General features: G+C 40.3%; 1 protein-coding gene across 1 annotated transcript; it reads right to left on the reverse strand.

Annotated features, from left to right (window-relative positions):
- Positions 1 to 2,523: 2,523 nt before the first annotated feature.
- ODAPH (odontogenesis associated phosphoprotein) lies at positions 2,524 to 9,948 on the reverse strand. The gene is made up of 2 exons (XM_090268104.1): positions 9,696 to 9,948; positions 2,524 to 3,222 (listed from the first exon to the last, which is right to left on the reverse strand). Exons 1-2 carry the CDS (start codon positions 9,760 to 9,762, stop codon positions 2,885 to 2,887), a joined length of 405 nt encoding a protein of 134 aa, XP_090124230.1. The 5' UTR covers positions 9,763 to 9,948; the 3' UTR covers positions 2,524 to 2,884.
- Positions 9,949 to 22,255: the final 12,307 nt, after the last annotated feature.

Here is a 22,255-nt window from a genome sequence, read left to right on the forward strand (position 1 = left end):
TCTCACAACTAGAAGTTTGTAACCTTTTGACCAATACCTCCTCATTTCCCCCCTCTCCCAGCCCTTGGTAACCATCCCTCTTTCTCTGAGGTAAGATTTTTTTAGATTTGCATATAAGTGATATCATATAGCACTTATCTTTCTCTGACTCACTTAGCAGTGATATATTGCTTAATACAACTTTGGTAACTATTAGTCAATAGAATATTTGAATTCTTGTTTGATAAATGAAATCTACAATTGTAAGCAGCATACACATACTGATTTCTTTTACTCTGCAGCATTTAAAAAATTTCAACTCACATATCACTTAGAGTAAAGTATATAAATCTTAACTGTTATAATACTATTACCAATCACATAGTCTGCATTAAAAATTTGCCAGTTGTCCCAATAATATTCTTCATGGCAAGAATATTATCTCCTAGAGGAGACCCCACCTCCAGGATCACATTTAGTTGTCTGTCCCTTAATCTTTTTTAAACCATGTCTACCGTGACAGCTACTTTTTTGAAGATTACAGGGCAGTTGTTTTGTAAATTTCCCTCAATTTGGGTTTTTCTGATGATTGCATTCAGGTTATGCCTTTTTAACATAATTAGAACTTTAGACTTGCATAAGCTATTTTTGCCACAAAGCAAAAGATGAATTTGAAAGTTAATCATACCCTTCCAACAGACTGCCATTGCTTCAAAAGCAGCCATTCCCACCTATATGCTAAGACGAACACATTTGATAAACTAGCTCACTTTGAGGTATCAGGGCCTGAAGACTGTACCCGAGTCAGTAAACCTGCTAGGCATCACTGTATTTTAAAAGAAAAATTTATTGACCCAAAAGGTGTAATTTCTTAAAAAAGTCACAAAGGCCTATGCTTTTACTTGCAGGCGTGGGCTGCTTTTCATATAGGCCACTCTATACATGTTCAAGGGTGAAAATGATGTAATTTTACTTAAAGTTATTTTGCAAAAGGCCCTCGGTATGAAACATTGCAGTAGTAGTCTGCTTTCTGCAATAGGTGCAATGACATTGAAGCTGTTCATCTCTCTTTAGTTTGTCTTAGTTTTCCTGGTGTTGAACATCACGTAGCAAGGCCTTCAGGGACTCATTTCAGAGCAGTTAACTTTTGGATTGCAAAAGTTCTAATGTTTGGGGAGAGAAAGCCCACTCAAATCAGGTTGGTTGTGGACAATTGGAGCTCCTGGGACAGTGCCGAGTGCCTGGGTGAGCAGTGAGCTGTGACAAAGGGTGAGGGGTGGGAGGGACGTCCCAAAAGGGAGGTGAGTCACATGCAAATTTTTCTCTGTCTTTAGGTTCACCCAAGGTTGGCGCTTTTCTACTTAATTCCCACTAACCAAAGAGAAAGGAAAAAAAGAAAAAGAAAATAGGAGAGAGAGAAAGCAAGTTTGTTTATACAATACAGAATTTCTTAATGAGGATTTCAAGTACAAGTTTTATTTAAGCCTGGCATTTTGAAGGAGATATCTATTCTTATATGAAAATTTGCTATGAAGTGAGTAGAGGAAATAGGTTTTCTTTTCTTCCTTTTTATCTTTTAAACAGCAATCTGTTTCCATTTCCCAGGCAACATTCCCAGGGACCTCACATCTTTATGTTCTTTTTTTCCTTTTGTAGAAGCAGAAGCAGCGGCGGTAACTTTTGCATATAGTTCTTAAGAGGAGCAGGTGTAAGACCCAGACCACCTATGCAAAACCAAATTTACTATGAGTGGCACAAGCAGGAGGCAGTATTTTGCAGAATGGCTAAAGAAATAACCAGTGAATGTAGTCTGTGGGACGTGTTACATATATGCACGCTAGGAATACAAGGTTCCTATATTTGAGTAAACTTATATCTGGGAAGTCCTTGAGTTAGCATAACATCCATGTAAACTTAACCAGACTTTTGAGCCTGGAACCATGTTGAAAGTTCTAGGGGAAGTGTATCACTTATGCTAGTATCTATATAATGATAATGGGAGAGAGTGAGATACTTATCGTGCTTATTTGCACTGGTTGCTTAGAAAGTTAACATTAAAGTACATTTAGATATTACAATTAAAAAGAGGTGTGTAGTTAGGTAATTCAGTTTATGATAGCTTTAAGTATTATCTATAGTCGACTTTTCTTAACCTTGTTTTGATTTCATCTTTATAATTTCTTTTTGTTGTTGTTAGAAAACTGAGTGGATCTTGCAAGTTCTCATCACAAGGAAAAATAAATATGTAACTATGTATGGTGTTGATGTTAACTGGACTTCTTGTGGTGATCATCTTTGCAATATATACAAATATTGAATCATTACATTGCACATATGAAACTACTACAATGTTATGTCAGTTGTACCTTAATAAAAAAATACAGTAAATTAATAAGTAGCTACTATTTACCTCACTGCCAGAGATGCTTTAAATAAAGCTTTCAGTTTTCTATAATTTCTTTGAAAGTTCACTTTGTAATACACCTTGCTAAATTTTCCAGGGGCTATAAAAAGGTGTCATTAATGTCTTCATTTGGTTTACAACAATCTCAATTTATTTAAATGTTCCTCACTCTAACTTAGAAGATGGAACCGATTCTTCTGGCATTTCCGTATGGATGGGAATGACTAGAACCACTCACTTAGTGATTTTATTTGCATAAATATTCTGCAATCATAAAATGTTGAGGATAAGAATAATGTGGTTATTGCTCTTAATTGGTGAACTTGAATAATCTATACACCAATATCTTCACTGCTGACAAGGAGAACAATTTATAGTCAGTCATGTTTAAGATAATTTTCAAATTCAATAGTTTTGGTTTGGAAAAAGAAAACATATTTTTTATAGTCTTTTCTGAGGTATTGACTTCTTTTGCTTCAGCAGGTTTAGGGCTTCTCTCTTCTATCTGCTTTCTTCAGATGAGCTTCCCCTCCGGAGTCTTCTTCTGGGGAAATATTTATAATGTGGAATAAGGCGACTGTTTGGCCAAAAAAATGGACGGGACTGAAAACGGTGATTGCACCTTGGAGGAAGGAAAGGTCTGTTTGGAAACCTAATGTGGACTCTGGGCCCCCATCTTGGAAAAAAATGGAAAGGACACTTGGGTGTCCTTGTGATGGGCTGGATCCTTGTCACCGGTTTCCTTGTGACAGGTGGAGGGGTGAGTGTAAAGATCTGGCAGTCTGTAGAATCTACATTATTTTGTGAGCCTCTGGGAGGGGTGACTACCCCTTCTTGTCCTGTGGGGAGAAAAATGCAAGTCAGGAAGCAGTCCTGATAACAAAAGTGCAAGGGAGATGCTTGAGGGGGTAGCAGGGGAGCAAGATTAGAAGAGACATGGAGAGGACTCAAAGTGTGTTGGGAAGAACTGCCACGGTTCTTGTGAGATGAAATACGGACAAACCTCACGACCCCCTCACATTTACACTCTGGGGAATTTAACTGAGACACATGAGCATCTACAAAAGACAAGTTTAAGAATGTTCATAGCAGGCTTAGTCAATTTACCTAAACTTGGAAACAGTACAAATGCCCATCAATAGGAGACTATATAAACAGACTGTGTACATACATACAATGAAATACTACTCAGCAATGAAAAGGAAGAATAGCTAATACAACAACATGGATGCATCCCATGGATGTTATGTTGAGCAAAAGATTCCATTTGTATAAAGTTCAAGCACAAGCTAAATTAATCTATAGTTTAAAAAAAGTTTAAAAAATAGTTAGCTTAGGGTTAGGGTAGGTGTTATTTAGTGGAAAAAGTAACTAGGGAACACTTTAAATCTTTACCTAGGTGGTTGTAACATGGATACGGAGATAAAGATTTTATATACATACATACATATATATACATACATACTACACATTACACTCATATACATTTATATTTACATATTTATATGTACACACATATATTTATACATAGTGTATGTATGTCTAAAATGTGATCAATCAGTATCTTTAAGATTTGTGCATTTTACAGTCAGAAAAAGACAAATACCATATGATTTCACTCATATGTGCGATCTAATGAACAAAATAAACTAACAAACAAAATAGAAACAGACTCAAAGATACAGAGAACAGACTGACAGCTGTCAGAAGGGAGAAGGGTTGGGGGTAGAAAGGTGATGGGATTAAGCCAAAAAAGAAAAAAGAAAAAAACCCTCAGAGAGACAACAGCATGGTGATTACCAGAGGGAGAGGGGGAGGGAGGAGGCAGGAGAGGGTAAGGAGAGGTGTATGCTGATAGAAGGAGACTGGACTTGGGGTGGTGCAATAAAATATACAGATGATGTATTATAGAAGTGTACACCTAAAACCTATACAATTTTATTAACTAATGTCAGCCCAATAAATTCAATTTTAAAATTTCGTGTGTAAATTGTAATGAAAGTTTGGATCAAGCTCAAGTGCCAAGGTCTTCCCTCTATATCATCTAATCTAATTGGCGATGAAAAAGTAAGCTTCCTTTTAGAAAAGTGTTCCTTCACTCCCTTACCAATGCAGGCCTGGAAAGGGCTGCTGAGTGTGGATGATGGGAAAATGAACTCTCCACAGGAAGCTGGGAGAGCTGAGTCGCTTAAAAAGAGCTAGATTCCCCTCATGGTTAGAACAGCTCAATTCAATTTTCTTAGTTGTATTGGTTATGCTTATTACCTGTGTGCATGGGCCCTTGCAGGGAGGGACTCTGTTTCACTTGCAGCCCCTGGAAAGGTCAGTCCTGCATACCCTTGGCAATGGCTGATTTGACTGCTGTTAGACACTCATTCATTGGCTGGCCATTGACCAATCAGATTCTCACTTGATAATTTTAACATAGAGACATGGTTAGTGGAAGGTGCAGGGCAGGGGCTAGAGTGTTAGATTTTGGTCAGTTGAATGTTGAGTAAGCAGAGAAGGTAGTCTTCCCATAGAAACTATAAAATGGGAAGGCCTCTCAAAGAGAAAAAGAGATGAGACCATATGAAGAGAGTGATGATGAAAGCTTGGTTTTTGACTTGCCAGGGTCCCTCTGAAGGCTGGCTGGACTTAAGGGTCATGGAGGTATCTTTATAATAATCACTCCACCTCCAGTTCTTCTCTTTTAAAGCGAGCATGAGGGTGTCTGTTCCTTGAAGAAAATACTGACTCATTCTCTCAGACCCACCCAGGCTACTGGGTATTGAAATTCTATGACTGGAATTCTAGATTAGACATTTCAAACTACAGAAGATGATTAAATCCCACATTACTCATTCTTTCCACCTACATAATTAGATCAGTTCTGAATGTTTGTAACATGAAAACCTGCTGAGGTACCAGTTGTTAGGGGGGAAGGTAGCCTTACTCTTCCTCCCCATGTTGACAGTTTGCTATCAGATCGGATTTAGCTAAGCCTTGAGCTCTGCCACTCAGTGAGCTGCCTTCCAGTTGTTCAAACCAACCAATCCACCAATCCTTGTGCTCCTCTCATCTCTTACAACCCAAGGCTACTCTCCAGCCCCTCCAGCTGACGACAACGGGGTCTCGGAGCCTGCTAGGCAGCTTTTTTTTTTTTTTTTTTTTTTAAACTCTGAGCTGTCCAGTAGTGCTCAGTGTTCTTTTCTGGGAACTTCTAAGGGCTCAACCAACACGCCTGTCCCATTAACCAGACTAAGAATGTGGGCAGGACCACATGAAACCACATTCTTCCAGCAGATTAGACACATCGTGCCTATTTCAGGTCACTGGTTGGCTAGCACAAGTGTTCCAAGATGTGGGAGTCATAGGGGTTGATTTGGGAAACTGTCATGGTCCCCTCACAAGGTTAAGGCCGCCCATCTAAGGAAGCGGGTTGATACCACTCATGGTCTCCAACTGTGACTGAGTTAATACTGCTCATTAACTCTTTGGTTTACCATTGTTGTGCTCAGTTCCCATTGTCTTCTAAACATTTGGTACTCTCCTCCAAGAGGCCTCAAAATTCTCATTCTCCTTCATTTATTTGAAGAATTTGCTTAAATATTCTCTCTGTCTTTCTAAGTAGAATGCTTATTATTTAGCTTCATATTTCAGAGAGAAAACGTCAGTGATCTACCGTGAACTTCTTTGGCTCCTACTTCTCTCATTGCAAAGAGACGTCTGAACACTTCTCACTCCACCCCCCTCCCCACCACCTATTTAATCCATTGGAAACTGACTCTGCCTCTTCCACTCTGCAAAAGCAACTTTGGCAACACTCATCAATGGTATGGGCTTCAAATTTGGTTCCAGGTGCCTAGGGTACCGTTTTCTGCCATCTTTGCCTGGCTTACTTCTATGCAGATTTCATGTCTCATTTCTTCAGGGAGGCCTTAACCCTGAGGCTGTGTTAAGGTAATATGCTTCCATAGCATCCTGTGAATCTACTTTCATAATCCTCACCAGTCATATGATTACTCTTCAGAAGTTATATTCCTCCTCTGAAATATCCACTTGACCATTCTGTAGACTACATTCAGTAGACCTCATCCCCAGCAAAGTGACTAGAATAGAATTGATTGATCGGCAGAAGTCTCAGTTTCTATCATGGCATAAGTTACCATACTCCTTTCTCTCAGAGAAAATGTGATTGTTAATTAGCAAATAGTTCTAATTATGTAACATACTGACATACCACCCAAAGCTGTCCATGTCAAAAATGAGAGCTCTTCTGCAACCTTTTTCAGACCAAAATAGGTCAAAAATATTTAAATGCAGATTAAAAACATTATGAGAGGCAGAATAGCATAGGCTCCAGAGCTAGGTGTCCTGAGCTCTGCCATTTAATAACTGTGTGACAGAAGACAGGCTTCTTAACGCTTCCTTTTCCTTATTTGTAAAATGGAGAAATTGATACTACTTATCTATCTGGGTTGTTTTATTATCTGAAATAAGATTAAGTGCTCAGAGCATTCCTGACACACTAAATGTGCATTTAGTAGGGGTTAGCTACTGTTATTTTTAATCTTGAATGTTATGGAAAGTTTCTGTTAGCAGGAATTCCAGTTTCTTGGTTCCATTTGGTTATACTTTATACTTAATATCTGTGCACCATCGATAGGAATAAAGGGTACAGATCTTATTACAACAGAAGCTCCATGAAGACAGGGACTATTGACTTTGTTGGTCACTGCTATGTCCCTGGCACCTAGAATGGTCCCTGGCTTAGAGTGGTGCCCAGTTATATAGTCGATAAATTGAATGAATGGCCAGGCAGATGTTGAATTTTACGCTCTGTTGATTTTTGTAAAGCTCAGTGAGTATTTAATTCCCGTCCTAGAAAATTCACAATAACTTACATTTAAAATTAGAATAAAATAGGCCCTGGCTGCTGTGGCTCAATGGATTGAGCATCGGCCTGCGAACCAAATGTTGCTGGTTTGATTCTCAGTCAGGGCACATGCCTGGGTTGCACACCAGGTCCCCAGCTGGGGGCGTGTGAGAGGCAACCACACATTGATGTTTCCCTCTCTTTCTCCCTCCCTTCCCCTCGCTCTGAAAATAAATAAAATCTTAAAAATAAATAAATAAATAAAAGCTAACAATAGAAAATATATTAAGAAAATAAGAGTAAAATAAAAATATAAGTCAAAATATTGCTTAGAACTTGTATATCAATTTTAAATGCGTTTATTATAGTCTAGACATAAAACTCATAGCATATTAACCAGTAGTACTCTTATAAAAAGTAAGATGAGATCTTTTTTATTTTTTAAATATATATAATTACCTGTAGTCTGTGGTTATTTGGGCAGACAATAGCTGGGTTGATTTGTAAGTATGTACTTCTTCCTTTGCATGGCACATGGAGTATTAGAGAAATTCTCATATGCTTTGGAGTTGAACCAGAAAGAAATATAAATCCTGTGATTAATTAACTCACAGCTCAACCCAATTTGATTTTAACTTAGTTAACTGCAACTCAGTTCATTTTGTAAGCTCACAGAATGACTGACTATCTTGGTCAAACTTCTAATTTTACAGGTAAATAATTTGGAGGCCAGACTGTGTCACACAGGGCTATTTCAATTCTATGTGAAAAGTCTAATCACTTTTCAGCAGTGTGCAGGTTACTGTGTTAGGTGCTGTGGCAGATGTGGAGATGATAAAGCCATGGTCTGGGCTCAGAAGTGCAGACAGGTTGCAAATACAAGGGTCTGTACTACAGAGGAGAATGCAGTAAGTGCCGCGGGTGATGTACAAATTATTACAAGTAGCCTAAGATGTCAGAGAAAGAGAGAGATAATTTTAAAATTATGTGTCTTAACAAAAGCCTTTGTGAAGGCAATACTATAGTGGCATTTAATCGTCAATAAACAGTTGAAAACAGGAGGAGAGGGCAACCACAGACTTTCAGGGAGAGTAGAGAGACCGAGGATGAGGGTTTGTGTGAGTGATGAGCTGAAACCAAGGCGGCTTGTGTAGAGTGAAGCTACGTTTGAAGGGCTCAATGCCAGTCTGAGGGCCAGTGAGGGAGAGTCAAGTTCAGAAATCAAATCTCACATTTTAATTGGTGTTCTTTTAGGTGTGAATAAACTTCTTATCTCACTATAACCTGTTTAGTTACACATTACAAAGTTTTCTGATGAATGGTTCACTTTTTGGAAAGAGGTGTCAGGTGGTTAGTCCTGGTTTATGGTGCCTCATTACCATGTCACCTTTAGCAAGTGATGCTTGGGGGCCTTGTCTTAGAAATTGGGGCAGGGTTATTTGTAATCTCCATTTCCTTGTCCCCTGATCACCAGAATTCATGCCGAGATGGGACAGGGTGAGCTCTGGTGGTCTCTCCAGCAGCTCCGGGGTCTCTGCCCCTCTCTGCTCTGTTGTGAACACTGGAAGGTGAAAGCAGGGAACTGTTGAAACCAGCTTCTGGCTGGGTCCCTGCAAAGCCCCCAGGGACATGTAAAAGGGAGAAAGATTCATTTTTGACTCCAGGATCTCTATTCCCTGAACCATATCTAGTTCTGGAGCTAAGGGGAACTGTGAATCAGACCCAGGTCTCCCAGGATCTCCTTCCTCTCTCTTTCCCCCTTCTCCTCCCTTCCCTATGCTTGTTTTTCATTTCCTCAGCAGTTTGGAAACCAATTCTAAAGCTCAAGCCACTTGGAGATTTTACAGTGCAAGAAAGAGAAAAGAATAGGAAGAATGGAGAAATGGAATCTAATATAATCCTGAAGAAAGAAATCTATGTTCACCTGAATAGCACCAAAATACAGCTAAATAGATGTGATGATTAAAGCAGTTGGCAGAAACTGAACTCCCACCATGTGCAAGTTACTGTGCTTCTGGGGATAAAAGAGGTGGACCTTGCTATAATAATTCAGGGTGGCACATGGTTAGCCTTAGAACAATAGTAACTAGTATTTGTATAGCATTTTAAGCTTGAAGAGCTTTTCTTGCATGCAGAGTTTGGACAGGGTGAGCTCATTTGGTCCCCACAACTCCCATAATAACACATTGTATTAATACTGTCACTTCATGTATGAAGAGACTGATATCAGAGAGGTTAAGCATGTCTGAAGTCACAGAGCTAGAAGCGAGACTAAGACCAAAGTCTTCAGATGATAAAATTCAGCCTCTTCCTCTTCTTTAACCACACAGGCTGGTAGAAGCTGACATAAATATTTTCCACTTATGGACATGTATAATCATGGAGCCAAATTTTATCTTTCCACACAACTTATTGATTAGTGGGCCAACAGTAGAATGAAAACAAAACCCTTACCTTCTGCCACAGTCACTGCCAGCCAGCAGACCAACAGCCAGTAGGAGGAGCAGAGCTTGTGGGCCATGGCTTCTGCCCTTAGCAGTTGCTGCCTTGAGCCCAGCCTTGATTTAAAGGAGAGCTGGTGAGTCACCAGCAGCCTGATTCAGGTAATTTGCATGTGCACCGTGGACCACAGTGGTCAGGGCCTGTGGTGAGAGGCTAAGAAATCAGCAAGGAAATGTCAGAAAGTACATAACAACCAGAAGCTTCTTGTAATGACAGCCAAACATCATTCATCTGTCCCTGGAGTCAGACTGTGGACAGCCACGCCTTCCCTCTCCTTTTACAGTAATTCCCTCAAATCTTCTCTGCTGCTGGTGCTTTTTTTTTTTTTTTTTTAAACTGTGTGTGTTATCTAAAGGCTTCCAGAGCCGGGCAGTTTAAAGAGGCCTCTGATCAGGCTTTATGGCTTCTTCTCCTCTTCTCTGCTTTTGCCCGAAGGCCAGGGGTAGCGGAGTCAGAAAACTGTCTTCCCTAATAGCCATCATGGTCACTGCCCAAACAAATGCAAAAGTTCGGGGAGATGAACTTAGCGAGTTGTCCTGCCAGGGCTCCTTCTTATGCACCACGTTGTCAAAATGATGAACATGAGACATCTGTACTCGTTTTTTGTTTTTTTGTTTTTCCTGAAAGGACTGTCTGTCAGCTGCCAGGGCAATGGGAGGGATGGTCATAAGTGATTAAGAACATGGGCCTTGGAGCTACAAAGACCTGGCTTCAATCTTGGTTCATTTTCTTACTAGCTGGGTGACCTGGGTTGAGTCCCTGAGAGTTGCTGAAGTCTCAGGTGCTTCGTTTGTAAAACGGGGCTTCTGGTATCTCTCTCAGAGTATTGTTGTGATGAATAAAAGAGGTAGTTGACATAAAGCCAACTGCAGTGCCTGGCCCAGGAGAGGGAGTGGTTGGGTTGTTATAAAATTATACGGACTTGAATTTTTTGTTCTCTTAGAAGTGATACCTGCTAAATCATTCAATTGCTCAAAAGGCCTCCACTTTGAGCAGAATGTATTCTTGGGTGTTATTGAATAAACAACCCAGAACACAGTCTTTAGCTTCAAAGAGCTGACAATCTAACTAGGGACACTGTACAAACTGAGTACTAAAATGAGTAAGAAGGCAAACACTCATAATCTAGAAAATGGCAAATTCCACAGGCTTGATGGTAATCCTAGGCAAAATTCTAGAACAGATGATTAAATAGGCTATTTGTCAGCAGTTTGGAAAGGAAGCAGGAATCATCCAGCTCAAGCTAATCTCCTTAGATTAAGGTAATTTACTGCTGCTTCAACAGGTCTCTATTGATCATGTATCATGTGCCAGACTATGGTCTAGGTGCTAAGGCTAAAGACACGGTTCTCACTCTCATCGAACACACAGTCTGGCAGGGATATTAAATATTAACTAAGTAATAACAATAAAGGATTTTGAGTGCTGAGAGACAGGAAGTACTGGAGGCTCTGAAGCAGAGCAACAGAATCTATAATTTTACATCACTTGGTGTGTATTACAGGTGCTACTTGGGCCCCTGCATTGGAAACACATTGCCATGACAATGAAATCAGATCCATGTAATCTCTTTATCTACTATCCAGTGTTCAATTATATGGATTATTGTACATTACTTAACCAGACTTTTAGTTGATGGATTTTGATCGCTTTTCTATTCTGTATCAGATTTCCAAGGAGCTTCCAATTTAAATGTTGATGAAAATAAATAACAAAAGCAAATGGCATATTTTTCCCATTTGCATCTTTGTCCTGAAATTTATAAAATAAATAAAGAGAACTTCAAAAAGGACAAATTTTTAAATTTTTATTAAATTCTTATTTGACAGAAAATTCTTATTTCTTTACTGTTGGTGTATAGAGTAACTAAGAATTGTCACATTTTATTTATTTATATGTTATCTGTAGAGTAAAACCAAGTATTCAATCACGCATAAAATCAATAAAGTTGTGGTGAGGTTATCAGGTTATCAGATTTATTTGCAAAAATTTTAATTTAACTTAAAAAAGGAAATATTTCTGAAAGCTTATTGCAAATGTGATAACTTTTTGATAAAAACATATTGTCAGTCATATACTTTAAAAATCCATGAACCATAACTGTATCATTTAGTTGAAGGCCAATCAATGAGATTCAAATTTCCATATTTCCAATGTCAAGAAAGCTATAATGGCTTTGAGTCACTGTTTTTGGGCCAACATGTTAAGGGGAAGGACCCATACAGCCAGTTGGTGTTAAATGTTTTTCTATGAGGAGGTGACCTAGAACTCAAGAGTTGTTACATTTCTTTCTCAAAGACTCAGATATTAAGTGTAGGGCTGGGATTCATACCTGAGATTTTTCTCTTAATGCAATATATTTACTTTGATTTAAAAATCCATTCATTCACTTATTCACTAATTAATGAATGAATTTGTATTCTTATTTTAACTGACTTTTGTTTTATATCCTGTGGTTTTACAGTCTTTGAGGAAAGAAGCCCTACCTTGCCAGCACCATTTAGAAATGATGCAGGGAAGAACTCTGGTTGGCCAAACTTGTGGCTGGAGACGGGAGAGAGGGATTGGTTACTAGAAGAAGAGAAGTAGGGTAACAGAGACTGGATCACTGGAGATGTTGGCCGAGGAGCTACTCTGGTTTGTGTCTTTTACACCTACAGTGTCACATGTCCTTTCCACCCCAGGATATGTCCTTCCCAATCTCCAATATGTGCCACTTACACAGAATGTCTGTTAACAAAGGCCAATTAATGTTCCTGTGGAAAATAAAAAAGAACAACTTTTTATTGCTAGATGTCTGGGATTGCTACAAATATAGCAATATTTATAGTGCTTTTTGGGGGGTAAATTGTTGTTGGTGATTGAAGGGTCATGGGATTCAACCACCTCTTGGCATGTGACCTTGTTCCAACCAAATATCAACCAGATGGAATGATGGAGTTACCCAATGCTTTTTTGGGGTCCAGTGTCTAAATATAGGTTTCTCTGATAAAAAGTTTCTGATATACTGTAGTGTCATGTTTAATTACAGAAGGAACACTGGTCTAAGAAGGCTTTCTGAACTTCTTAGAGAAAAGTCCCTCATGTCCTTCTTCCAGGTTTGGAGCCCAAAAAAGCAGGGAGTGTTTTTATTTACGTTTTAAAGATGTTATTTATTTATTTTTAGAGAGAGGGGAGGGGAGGGAAAAAGACAAGGAGAGACACATTGATGTGCGAGAGAAATGTGCACCCTGTTCAGGACCAAACCTACAACCCAGGCCTGTGCAGTGACTGGGAATCAAACCAGTGACATTTTGCTTTGTGGGATGATGGCCAATCAACTGAGCCACACCAGTCAGGGTGAGAAGCAGGGAGTTCGGTACAGGAGGATGCTGCTTTGTGAATGTGTGCCTTTTTTCATCATTCATTCAACAACTACTTATTTAACTATGTGCCAGACACTATTCCTGATGAGTGAAACAGACAAAAAATACCTGTCCTGCTGCCATTACCATTCCAGTGGGATGGAGACAGAGAATAAATAATAATTGTAACAAAGAAGTAAATTATACAATATGGTAGAATATATTACAATGTTAGAATATTCTGTAATATGTGCTATAGAAAAAAATAAAAAATAATCAGGGTAAAAAATGTTGGTGGATGTTGCATTTCAAGTAGATGATATTTGAACAAGGGCTTGAGGGAGGTGGGGAAGCTATTCATGTGGCTATATGGGGAAAAGTGTTTTGGGCAGAGGGTACAGTCAGGGCAAAGGTCCTGGGACAGGAGTAGGCTTGCCATGTAACATACAACCACAAAGAGGTGGTTGTAACTGGGCAGAGTAGTCAAGGGGGACAGCAGCAGGATGAGACCAAGGAGCAAATAGGTCACTATGTGAAGCCATTGGAGGTTTTTTCAAAGGCATGGTATGATCTTACATGTTGAAAGGACAACTCTGGCCAGTTGTGGAGAACACATTGTTGGGAGCAATGGTGGAAGCAGTCAGTCCAGTTATAATAGACTATAGCAGTAGTGTTGGAGGGAGGTGATGGTGACTCAGATTGGGGTGGTAGCAGTGGAGGTGTGGGAAATAGGGAGATTCTGGATATATTTTGAAGGTAGAATTGACAGGATTTCCTGGTGAATTAGAAGTAGGGTGTGAGAGACACAGGGGAGTCATGAATTACAGCAAGGTTTTTGGTCTGAGACTTTGCTGTGGTTGGGTGTGATCAAGTAGTGAGATTATGGTTAAATTTTTTAAATGCTGGTATAATATTGCTTTTTACGTCAATAGAAATTGGAAGAGTAAAATACATTGGCACTCTAGTGACCAAATACTGACCCGCTTTACAACTTCAGCCAAGTCATTAGTCTGAGGAGAGGTCCTGTGAAGTTGCAGGGCTGGAGAGGTGAGATGGTCCTATCTGGGCAAGGAGAGGAGCTGGCTTGCAGCTCGACTGGCGGTGAACCAGGGGATTCTTATGTCCAGAGCAGCTTTGCTCAGAGTGGAGAGAAAGGGCAAGGTGAGCAGGTTAGTGAAGTGCAGTTTCCCTTGACCCACGTGGGCTTTGGATTCTCTGACGCCCTGTCTTACCATGGGTGAGCTCCTACATTAAAAACATGCTTTGCATCCTTCTTCTCTCTTTCTGGATTTTGAGATCCTTGATGGCAAGAACTAAGTTTTTTAAATTTTTATTTTAAATTGTGATAAAATAGACAACATAAAAATTGCCATTTTAACTTTTTTTTTTTTAGGGAGATGGAAGGGAAGGGAGAAAGAGAGGGAGAGAAACATCAATATGTGAGAGAGAGATACATTAGTTGCCTCTCACATGCCCCCAACTGGGGACCTGGCCCATAACTTGGAATCTGCCCTGATGGGGAATTGAACCAGCGACCTTTTGGTCTGGAGGCCAGCACTCAATCCACTGAGCCACACCAGCCCGGGCTTAACCATTTTTAAGTGTATAGAAGAACTGAGTCTTAATTCCAGCTGTGGCCTCAGAGCCTCACACATAGGAAACTCAATACGCGGTCTGGAATACAGGGATAGAGGAATGTGTGGGGAGGGGGAAAGAGAAGGGTCTCTGCTTGTGCACATGAGTTTCATGCACCTTGCTGTCTGGCAAGTACCTTTTACGAAAGGACATGAGGGCAAGAAGGTGGCTTTTCCAGGGTCTTTAGCTCTCTACCACACCTTGCTTTTTGGATCTGAGTTGAAGACAATTTCATCTCCTTTCTTTCTCTTCCCACTTACAATCTGTGATGGTTCATTTTTATGTGTCAATTTAGCTAACACATGGTGCCCAGGTATTGGGTCAAATATTATTCTGAATGTTTCTTTGAGGATGCTCTAGGATGAGATTAATGTTTTTAAATGGTAAATTTTGAGTAAAGCAGATTGCCCTGCATAATGGGGGGGTAGGGAGGGTGCTCATCTAATCAGTTGAAGGCCTGAGTAGACCAAAAGATTGATGTCCTCTGAGCAAGAGCAAGAAGGAGCAGTGGAACACAGCCTTAGACCTCAACTGCATCATTAGCACTTTTCTTGGCCTCCAGACTGTCAGCCTTTCTGGACCCTGCAGATTTTGGCCTCCATAATCACATGAGCAAATTCCTTAAAATAACACTCCCCCCCTTTATATATACACCCTATTGGTTTGTTTCTCCAGAGGATCCTGACGAATACACACCCATATTCTCTCTCTCACTTTCATGTATATATGTGCTTCTCTGTAGGTTTAGGGCACAAACACGAATGAACAGACTTAATAAAGCAAATTCTCCTAAAATAAGAGTCTGGTTGTTGGTAGATAATGCAGGGCATAGCCCAGTGCACCTTGACCAGAGATGTGTGCTATGACTTCAGGAATTTTTGGCTGGTTTGTGAGCGTTGAACTGCCTCTAACACATATATTTCAGAAAGATGCTTGTGAGCCTACTATCCTGCCCCCCCCCCCCCCCCCCCCCCATCTCAGGACAGCCTGTCTTTTAACTGGAGGCTGAATACCTGAATTTTGGGGAGAACCTCATAGTGAGTTCCCTGCTTCATTTCTCCTACCAGCCTCCCTTGCCTTCCTTCCAGGTGGTTTAAAAACGTGTTTAGAATTACAGGGAGCACAAACTCTGAAGATAATTGGGTTTGGATATAATAAAAATGGTTTTTGGTAATTTATTTTAGATGCTCACATTGAGATAATATAAGTCGTCCTTCTGTACGAACTGAAATGGAAGCAAGCAGCCTGAGAGGGAAAAGCCCACACAAAGGCTGGGCTGTTGCAGCTGCCCCTCTGCAGCTCTGCGGGCCGCTCTGCAGGACCGCCGGTCACGTCCTTCAGGCACACACCGGGATGTCTGCATGCGGAATGGGTCAGCTGCATCTCGCCTCGCTCATCTCTGTGCGATGAAGGTCCCGTTTGGCTGCCATGCCTTGGAGAAGCAAAGGCAAGCTACAGCCATGTCCAATGAGGCTTGTCTCCTGCTGTGGAAACGGCCTGGGTGGGAGAGGCATTTTCCTCCCACGGTCTGTCAGTCTGTCGGTGGGTCGGTCGGCCAGCCACACTGAGTCATGCAGAAGACTGCCATTAGGGCCTCCATGAGTCAGGATTACGTGAGTCAGGTAGCCTGGGGAGTGGTGGGTACCAGGCCTGGCCCCTGAGTCAGGCTGAGGAAGTAGTGGCTGGCGCTGTGAGGCTTATCTCCTGGAGGCCTGGGATAGCTCAGGGTTCTCTGTGGGCAGGATGGGCAGATGCTCCTTCTGGGAATCTAAAGGTTCTGTGGTCAGTACGGATTTGGAGGTGCTACTCTGTGGTGGTCTGGATGACTCCCCTGCAAGGCTTGCTAGGGCATCTTCTGCTGGGGTTTCTCCTAAGAGGGATCTCAGCCTTCTCAGATACATCTCCAACTCTCCCATTTTGCAGATCAGGAGACTGAGGCCTGGGAAGTTTCCTAAAGTCACCCCAGTGTTTTAATGACAGAATGGCAATACTATCCAGGGTTAGAGTGATGACCACTACGAAAGCCTTCATTTATCAGTGGTTTCAAAGAGTATTAAACTGGTGGGATAAATGAGGTTTACTGTCCCATAATTTCCTTATCTGTTTAATATATCATTTACTACATTCTAAGCATCACTCTTCTAATTATTGTACATCTACTAGGCCACTTAATCCTCATTAATCCAGTGAGATAGATACTATTGTCACCCTCATTTTAAAGACGAGAAAACTGAGGCACAGAGAAGTTCAGTCACGTGGCTAATAAGTGGCAGAGCAGTGATATCAACCCAGGAAATTAGGCTCTAGAATTCTTGCTCTTAGTTACTGTGCTTGGTGTGTTCTGACACCCTGACCAGCAACTTATTGCTGTAACAGCTCTATGAAAGTATGCTTAAAATTCAGTCATGCGGTGTAGGAAAAAGTCTTGGCTGAGGAAATTTTTTTTTCAAAGCAAAATAAATAAAAAGAGGTAGAAGGGGAATCTACAGATTAGAAGAGACCTAAGAAACATATCAACCAATTACAATGTTGAACTTTATTTGGGTGCTGTTCAAATAAATAAATTGAAAAAAAAAATAAGAGGAAGAAAAAAGACAATCGGGGACATGTGAACACTAATTGGATATTTTGATATTAAGGGATTATTGCAAGTGTGAAAATGACAAACAGCTTTGTCTAACAACAACAACAAAATTGAGTCCTGACGTTTTAGAGATAGATGCTAAATATTTATAGATCATATGTCACCTGGGATTTGTGACAAAACAATCAGAGAATGGGGAGTGAGTAGGGGTATGGATGGAACAGGATTGCCTATATTTAATAATTGTTCAAGCTAGGTAATGGTGCCTTCTAGTTTACTATAGTCTCTACTTTTGTTTGGAACTTTCCATTGTAAAATGTTTTAAAATATCATCCAGGATAAATTTTTGTTTTATTCTCTCAGAAATGTTACAAGCACCATGGACCTACTTCACAGGGCTAGAAGAATACAGTCCATTGGGATAAAGTGTGTGGGACTGTGCTTAGAAGACTCACCTCCAAAGGGTGTCATTTATTTGAGGGTGACCCCTAGGGCTTCCCACATGGCAGATCCTTAGTACATTCTTCTAGACTGCATGCATGCATAAGCATATGAATGAACAAATGTGAACAAATTGGTCTACAGTGAGTTGGAGAACCATTCTGTCACAAGATTAGAAATAGAATCTAATTTCTGGACCAGATATAATGATAAAATGACTCTCTGTGTGTTCCCCACTTAACCAAATAGTGCATTTAAAGACAGCTTTATCTACCACAATAATAACAAGGACCAAAATACTCCTACACTGTTCCTCTTTATTCTGGAGGACAAATGTACATGAAGAAATTTACTTAACAAAAATCTTCACACTGCTGTACCTCCGAGCCCACATTCTGAGTTCCATTGCCATTGTTTTCTGCTTGTCCAGCCCAGCACCCATCCTGATTCTTCTGATTAACTAACCCTGAGCTCCCTCTGAGGAACCATCATTTCTCTACTCATCTGTCTCTGGGATTGCCTGTAACCAACACCTGCCAATCATAGCATAGCAGGCCTATGGCCATAGTGATATATTTAGGGATGGGCATTTGACTCAAGGCAAGTCAACCAAACCCAGTCAAAACCAGTCCTGGGACTTTATGTTGTTGTTTTTTGTTTTACATTTTATCATTTTCTTTTTTTTTTCATTTTTAGTTCTGGGAATTTTGTATGAGTGGAAAAGAGGCACATTTGAACTTGAAGTTGTGAAGGGACATACATGAGGAGAGAGACTACTTGATAAAGCGGAGTGGAGAGATATCAGATTCTGACATTATTTGAAACAGCTGTACCTGAAGCCATATAGAGTATACTGCATGTGGTTTGCTGAAACTGATTCTGAAATATTACTGACACAGTCTTATAGTAGCAAATCACATAGCGAATGAAGATTTTATTTTTAGCCTAGTATTGCTCACTGAGTGGAGAAGAAGAGCTATTAACTTCTTTATGCCTGAATTCGATTAGAAACTATTATAGATGTAGACACAGCAGAAAATTATGTCAGTTCTAGTGGTTGTATTAACAGAGATTAGGATCAATCTTTTTATTATTCCATGCATTCTCCCTGAGAGCTGAGAGAAACCCAGTGACTAGACGAACTCCTGTGCAGGTGAAACCCGTGGATGCTTGAATGTCTTGCCTACATATGTGGTAAGGTGACCACCCTGAGTGCTCAGCTGCCCTGTGTGTGCTGGGCGGCAGCATCAGACAGATCCAGATTGTGGTAATGAGTAACTGGGGCTCTCCTGGCTTCAGACACAGGATGAGTTCACATTTTATCCTTTGACCTGTAACTGCCCCAGTTGGAGCTTCTGAATGCAACGATTGAAGTCTAGCCTTCAGATACTGTGAATGTTCAACAGCAATTCAACATTTAGTGAATTGAAACCTCTGGGCTTGGGGTTGTAGGTCAGGGTTGATCACAATGTGGCTCCTTGCATGTGGATGAGAATATTTATCATTATACTTTGGGCAAGTTCCTTAACATTTCTGTTTAATTTCCTCATCTGTAAAATAAGAGTAATAATAGTACCAACCTTATAGGATTATTGTGGGTGAAATGAGTTAATAACATTTAAGCACTTGGAATAGAGATTGGCACCTTGTAAGTGTTAGCTACCATTATTACTGAAATTAATAACTTTCTGCCTCAGACAAACATTTCCTCTAGAACCTGGATATCTGAAATTAAACAAAGAAAAGGCAGGAATATGAGGATTTCTAAAGTTGTGGAAAGCTCCATGAGAGTGTGCCACACTTGTCAGACATCAGTACTTTGAAGTCATGGTTTTTAGTTTTCTGAGGTATTGAGTCAGTTGGAAAGCTGTATTGAAATGTTCTCAGCAAGGAATGAAGGTGGGTTTTTCTTTTTTAGAGCTCTGCTAGGTGACCACAGATAACTAAAATCTGTAACCACACCTTCCTGGACAGTAGTTTCTGAGAATCTCAATAGTTAAGCTGGTAGGGGTTTTGAGAGAGTTCTTTGAAATATCCAAGTTTCACAGGAAATGGTGGCAATTCAAGACCTGGATCCAACGTTAGCCAATATATATCAAGGAGATGATGAGGGTAATGGTAGCAAGCAACCACTAACTAGTTTTCAGGGATGAAATGGTTTTTATCTAAATATGTACATTACTGTTATTATAATTTTATTTTCTTTCTCTCCCTCCCTGCCTGCCCTTTTTCCTTCCTCTTTCATCTCTCTCTGTTTTTGTCACAAGAACGATTCCACAACCCCCGTGCTCCCCCAGAATTAAGCACTTTTAACAGTTTGGCAGATATTCTTCAATTCCTTTTTCTATTTTACACACATATACAATTAGAAATTGTTTTGTAGGTGGATTTAAAAATTTTCTTATGTAAACAGGATACTTTGAGTTGATATCTAAATTATTTCTTCTCACTTAAAATGTCTTTTCTCTTCATGCCAATGCATAGATCGATCTATTCCTTTTGAATTGTTGCTTATTATGGCATTATATGGGTGCACCATGGTTTTATTTATCCATTCACCATATGGCTTAATTGGGTTGCTTTCCATTTTCTTCTCTTACAAACAATCCTCCCATAACCCTCTTTTTGGGCACTTGCAGAGTTTTTGTGCCATAAGGCACATTTAAAAATAACTTGCCAAATTTAAATTATGTAATACATTTTCATTTTACTCTAAAATCTTCCAGTCCTGCCCTGGCTGGGTGGCTCAGTTGGTTGGAGCATCATCCCCTATGCAAAAAGTTTGCAGGTCCAATCCCTGGTCAGGGCTCATATCTAGGTTGTGGATTCGATCCCCAGTCAGGGCATGTACAAGAGGAAACCGATTGATGTTTCTCTCACATCAAGGTCTCTCTCTCTCTCTCTCTCCCTCCCTCCCTTCCTCTCTCTCCAAAAGAATCAATAAACATATCCTTGGATGAGGATTAAAATTTCAAAATAATTTCCAGTCCCTATGGGGCCTTATTTGATTTTTCGGATTGCCACAATTTAATGCTGGTTAAAATCATTTTCCAGCTTTTCAACAAAATATGGCCAGGTACTGGTGATGGCCACAAAAAGGTAAAATGTACATCCCTACTCTTAGACTCATCATCTACAAGTGTCATAATGAGAATGGCAACCCAAATATTTTTTGAAATGTTCAGGATTTCAGAGGTAATGTCCTTCAGCTGTGTAGCCTGACAACATTTTGTACCATTACAAAATCTCTCTCTGTCCTAAACACCAGTGCCCTTCATTCTGAGTTAAACTGTATGCTGAGTGCAGTTTGCTGGCAAGCCTGCAGTGGAATGCCTACCTCCAGAAGGGGCTCATCACCAGTGTTTGTGGTTAGTTCTGCACAGCCTGTACACTTCACTATCTCTGTTTAATAAAACACTGTGTTTTCAAAAGCATGAGGCCCAGATCTGCTGAGTCAGATGTGATGTTATCTTTCAACTGCCCGAGCTCTACCATAAGCATTTGGGAAGTTTGTTATTTGACACACATCTGTTGCGGACTCTTCTGCTGTCAACTGACCACAAACCAATGAGCTAAGATTAATTCAAAGAGGCATATTTAGTGACTGGGTACTCTGAGACAGTGCTATGCAAAACTGCCGCCCAGTGAACTGTTTTTTTATTGGTCCAGCATGGAATAAGGTGTTTGTTCCAGAATGTAAATCAATACACTGTTTCATTCACTGAGAAAGTCTTGCTATGAAATGTTGACTGAACCAAACAGTGTGCTTCCAGATGTAGCTGATTTACATCTGGTGCAAACTCCTTAACTTGTACACTTGTCTGTGAACCACGTTTTGAGCAGCACCATCTAAGGTGCTTTATGAACTTGAAGGAATGAATGATATATCTACAATTGATTCAATGGCTTTTTGGGGTAGAGGTTGGGAGAATGGAGAGGAGCATGGTGATTAAATAAAGTTTTCAATTTTAGTGACAGAGCATTTCTTCCCTGCTTTTGAGCTGCCACAGGGAGAGACAGTTATTTAAGATACAAATGGCCTGCCTGGCTACTGTTGCCTGTGCCATTGTCATTCCCTATCAAACGCATTGTCCCCTCTTACTTTTTGCCCATCTTCCTGTTATGTCTGGCATGGGATTTAAAGAAAGAAAAACAATACAGAGGGCTCATGGTCTTATGTTTTACAGAGAATTAAATACAATACTCAACCACAAGTGAGTGTCCGCTTTGTAAATGCTCAGAGAGGTTCAGTTAACTTGGCCCAGGTCCCCTATGCAATAAAAGGGCAGATTTGCAACTGGAACGTAGGTCTGTTTGGTTCTCTCCTGGGTGGTTTGGTCTCTTATAGTCACATCCAAGGAGGGTGCTAACAGAATCCAGGTCCTAGGACAGAACTTTAAAATGCATCTGGCTGCTATGGCTCAGAGGGTTGAGTGTTGGCCTGCAAGCTAAGTGTCGCTGGTTCGATTCCCAGTCAGGGCACATGACTAGGTTGCACGTCAGGTCCC

This window comes from Furipterus horrens, unplaced genomic scaffold (assembly GCF_987537825.1).
Source record: "Furipterus horrens unplaced genomic scaffold, mFurHor1.1.pri manual_scaffold_2, whole genome shotgun sequence".
Classification (NCBI taxonomy): Eukaryota; Metazoa; Chordata; class Mammalia; order Chiroptera; family Furipteridae; genus Furipterus; species Furipterus horrens.